The sequence below is a fragment of the Solanum stenotomum genome, chromosome 1 (assembly GCF_019186545.1).
Source record: "Solanum stenotomum isolate F172 chromosome 1, ASM1918654v1, whole genome shotgun sequence".
Classification (NCBI taxonomy): Eukaryota; Viridiplantae; Streptophyta; class Magnoliopsida; order Solanales; family Solanaceae; genus Solanum; species Solanum stenotomum.
The window spans coordinates 11327474-11332365 of NC_064282.1; the positions used below are offsets into that span (position 1 = coordinate 11327474).

General features: G+C 28.7%; 1 protein-coding gene across 1 annotated transcript; it reads left to right on the forward strand.

Annotated features, from left to right (window-relative positions):
- Positions 1-1594: 1594 nt before the first annotated feature.
- LOC125870719 (acetylajmalan esterase-like) lies at positions 1595-3142 on the forward strand. Its single transcript, XM_049551222.1, has 4 exons — positions 1595-1884; positions 1968-2317; positions 2396-2669; positions 2758-3142. The coding sequence occupies exons 1-4, from the start codon at positions 1596-1598 to the stop codon at positions 2976-2978; spliced, it is 1134 nt and encodes a 377-aa protein (XP_049407179.1). The 5' UTR covers position 1595; the 3' UTR covers positions 2979-3142.
- The last annotated feature ends 1750 nt before the right edge of the window (positions 3143-4892 follow it).

A 4892-nucleotide genomic window follows, 5' to 3' on the forward strand; every position in this document is an offset into this window, starting at 1 on the left:
TATAAATCATGTATTATATATGAATAAATATAAGAAAAGAAACACAATTATTTAAATAGTTGTGCCCCTTAAAAATTATAAAAGGGTTCTCATAGGAGAAATCAAACTTTTTTTCTCTAAAAAAGTTCAAAAGAATAGAAATTCTTCTCCTTCTTCAATTCCTGTAAAGTTCCAGCGGAAATTTTTGTGAAAGTTTTTTCTCTGAAAAGCGAACAATGGTAATAGATATGTGATTACATATTGTGACTTTATATGGTGTACTTCATTTCTGTATGTGATTACACTAGTGAAACAAATTCAATGATCTTACAAACTAAGTGTTTGATTAGATTCATTAGCTTTCATAACCAAAAACGCAAAAGTAATTCAATACAAATTCATGAAAAATAAAATATTATAAATTATTGAATAAAACATTAACGTAAGCTATCAAACAAAGTTATAATAAAAGGGAAAATCCCACAAAATGAAACAGATACGATCGAAATACTAGAAAATATTTGTCATGATTGTGATTATTAGTTGTTAATTAAGGAATTAAGTAGTTAAAGTAGTTTTTCTTTGGACATAATGAATGGAGGAAAAAACTAGGAAAAAATTGAGTTGTTCATCAAAGATAAAGTCAATTTGGAATCATCTTCATTATGAACATTCAAAATTCCGCTAAACAAGCTATTTTTATTTACATTCGATAAATTGCTATATTATTTTCTTTGATTCATTCCGTCATAATTATCTGATTAGTCAGTAGTCAATTCAATTCACGTATAATGAAGTTACAAATTCAATTGGGGCTATTTTAGGGTAAACACTAACACTATAGTCAACTGGGAAAATAATTGCTTTTATTTTATTATCAGACATGTATGCCCATATTGCACATCACATGGGAATAAATTAAGATTTTAATTAATTAATTACAATGTTTAAAAACACATGGTGGCGTGTAATGTAACGCTGTATGATCAATAAATTATACAAGCGAAATTATTACCTAATGTATAGTTAATTGGATTTAAGGGGTTAAATTTTTCTTCATAGATATACATTGGTTATGTATTACTCCCTCCGTTTAGTAAACTAAACTAAACTTGTTCATTAAACTAATTTGGAATGTCCAACAATACTTGTTCAGTTATGAAAATTAAGAGATAATTTATCATTTTGTAACACCAAGTAATTTGATATTGTTTTGACTTAGCACAAAGATTAAGAAAAAAAGAAAAACTTCATAAATTTATGGTCTAAAGTATCCTTAACCGCTTAGATAGTTATAAATTATTTCACTAAAGCTAAAAGTTTTCCTATTATTAAATTTGACATTATTTTTTGAACGAATTAAAAAAAAAGTATGATGAATAAAGGGAACTATTTTATAAGAAGAAAAAAAGAGAGGGAATAATACAGACAAGTTAAGTGCTTATTAAATATATATAACTAATTGCGTGAATTATCATGTAATACTTTTAAATTGTTATCCTGATAATTTAATAATATCTTGCTAGCTGGCACTAATAATATTGTTGTTTTTATTGTTATTAATCTAGATTGCTTGCTTATAAAGCTGTGATTTGGGTGTTTCATAATCAATAAAAATGGCGTTGACAGTTGGGATAATCTTTCATGTGATAGTGATAAGTTTGTTGATTTTTCAACAGAAAAGTGATGCAGAAGAATTAATCAAGCTTGAAAAACCAAGATTGAGAAATTGCAAAATTGATAGAATATATCAATTTGGTGACTCAATTTCTGATACTGGCAATTGCAAGAGAGAGCCTCTTTGTCAATCTCATTCTGATTGTGGAAGTCATCCTTATGGAATGAATTTTTATCAGAACGCAACGGGACGTTGTTCTGATGGCATGCTCATGATTGATTTCATAGGTATGTTTGTATCCCTACCAACCACTTTCGAAATAGACAAGTTATTTTTCAAACATTCAAAGATTTTTTCATGATTGTGACAGCATTGGAATCGGGTCTTCCGCTCTTAAATCCTTACAAGGATCAAAGTGCAAATTTCAGACATGGTGTGAATTTCGCAGTAGCAGGGTGTACTGGTATATCAGCTGAAATTATGGCGGAAAACAAGATTTTTAATACAGCATTTACCAATAGTTCATTAACTGTGCAACTTGATTGGATGTCTTCACATTTTCAAACTACCTGCACCACTGGTAAATTGAAGAAATCACTTTTCCTAGTTGGAGAAATAGGAGGAAATGAATTCAATTATGGTTTATTACAAGGTAAAACCATCGAAGAGTTGCGAAGAATGGTGCCACTTGTTGTTCAAACTATCATCCATGGTGTTAAAGTCAGGTTTTGATATGAACTTTTGATTTTTATTTATCTAAATTTGTTTTCTAATTATCAATTGTTCTTTTCATTTCAGAGGGTCATCGGTTTTGGGGCTACTCGAATTATAGTTCCAGGCAATTTTCCTATTGGCTGTGTCCCAATTTTTCTAACGCGATTCATGACTGACAACTCAAATGCTTACGACGACTATCATTGTTTGAAAGATTTAAATAATTTATCAATCTTTTTCAACAATCATTTGCAACAAGCTATTGATGAAATGAAGAAAAAACATCCCAACATTACACTCATTTATGGTGACTACTACAATGCCTATATGTGGTTACTACAAAATGCAGTGAGATTTGGTAAGTTATAAAAAGATTTCTTTTTTCAATTTTTGAGCTCAAAAGTCATATGTAATTAAGAATTTTCTTGATTGAAATATATTTTCAGGATTTGATGAAAACTCTCTACAGAAAGCATGTTGTGGAACAGGAGGAGGAGATTATAATTATAACATACGTAAAAGATGTGGGTTTCCAGGAGTTGAAGTGTGTGCTAACCCGAGCACTTATATCAATTGGGATGGAATTCATATGACACAAGAAGCATATAAATATTTGGCAAGATGGCTAATTGATGACATGTTGCCCCAATTGAATTGTCATGTTTAAGTTCAAATTTTAATTTCGATGTATACTGCTTTCTTCTCTCACACGTGATTTTTTTTTTCATTGACTATTTAAATAAATTGCATAATCTTCGTGCAAGCCACCCGAAAATATAATACTCCATAATTTTTCGATAATTATTGTACAAATAACAACATAAATCATCGATAAATATTCTATTTATTATCTATCTGTAACATATTTTATTAGTCTCTCTGCACATGATGGCTAATTGTTGCTTTGAATAAGTTCTGCAATTTTTATATACATTAGGTGGCGGCTAAATTAACACTAATTGATGACATCTAACATAAATTGAAATGCCAAATTTAGCGATGAATCAAACACTTGATAAAAAGAAATTCATATATTATTAGTTTTTACGTTATTAATTTTTGTGCTAAACGATCCCTTAATATTATTTTTGTGATAATGCATTTTTGCTTACTTTTCAAATATGAGAAATTAAACAAATACAATAAATCAATTATCTTACGAAATTCTTATTACGAAAAAAAGCATTTTGTTTCTACCAAACGCCTCATCGTCAAGTACCAGCTTTTTCCAAAGTCCAGGTGGCCCAAATGCTTCACCTAAAACTTTTTTTTTAAAAAAATCTTGGGAACAGGACATTTATTCATTAATTTTGTGATTTAAAGTTTGATATATTTTTTAGTATACAAATAAAAATGGCTCACATATATCTATATTATCATAAATATGTAAGTCACATTTGTGACAAGAGATATATCAGCTCCAAGTGACAAAATTAAAAGATTTATCATAAAGTTGAAGGCTTATAAACCTCAGTAAGTTACATTTTTACCATTTTTCCTTTATTTGAGGATGTTCTTTGTGGCTAGTTAAAAAAGAAAGGTACTTTTAATTTAATTTATCACGATCAGGCGAAAGACCTAGTAAATCTGTCGGAAATACCTCTGAAAATTTATTCACCACTGGAATAGACTCAATCATTGGAGTCTCAATACTAGTATCTCAAATATTGTGCGCCAAGTAAGCCAAACATCTTCTCTCTACCAAGTTCTTGACAAACATCATACGCTTTAAAATTATTAACATAAAAAAAATACGATTATAAAAATTTACTAATTCAAGAGAAAAAATGGGTGTTTGGTTGAGAAAATAGAGGAAGAAAGTTTGCAGCTAGGGGAGGAAATGCCGCACAATTATAAATTTATTATTAAATAAGTCTAAAGGTGTTATGACTTTCCTACATATCTAACTCGTTCAAATTTTCAGATCCAATAAGAAACCATTTTTTAAAAGAAACAAATAGACCTAATAAACTGAATCTGAATAATTTCGCTTAATTGATAATTACACTATATATACAGTGTAGACACGTAATTTTGATCGAACATAAGGTTTTACACCATTTTTATTCCTTAAATATTTCTTCTAGGTCTCCATTAAATATTTTATTTTTTCATCGTATTTTAGTAAGTTTATTTTAAAAGATCTGAAAACTACAAAAAATATATGTTTTCTTTTAATTTAGATTTTAATAAACAAGATAGTATTTCTTAATTATATTTTTAGACTAGCTATTTGACTTTTCCTATATTTTATTAGTGCAAAATAATTAATTAATATATTTATTTATTTTATTATTAATATTATCATTATTATAATTTTTATATATATTTAATTTATAATAAAAAATAAACCTATCTTCCACTACCCAACTCCACTCCATTACCCTCACCCCCACTTCACCCTCACCCCCACTTCCCCTCACACGACACACACACAACACAGCACACACATGCCCTTATATTACATACACAAAAGAGAAAAGTGAAAAAAAAAAGAAAAAAAGACGGACAGAGACAGAAAAACGGAAGGAAAAGAAAAAAAAAAACAATTTTCATCCCAAAAACTATACTACACGAGCAA

Excerpts from the sequence above, each read along its gene's own strand:
- LOC125870719 (XM_049551222.1), top strand. The coding sequence starts at position 1,596 with ATGGCGTTGACAGTTGGGATAATCTTTCATGTGATAGTGATAAGTTTG. Across the intron at positions 2,318-2,395 it reads CTATCATCCATGGTGTTAAA|AGGGTCATCGGTTTTGGGGC; the intron begins GTCAGGTTTTGA and ends TTTTCATTTCAG. Across the intron at positions 2,670-2,757 it reads ACAAAATGCAGTGAGATTTG|GATTTGATGAAAACTCTCTA; the intron begins GTAAGTTATAAA and ends ATATATTTTCAG.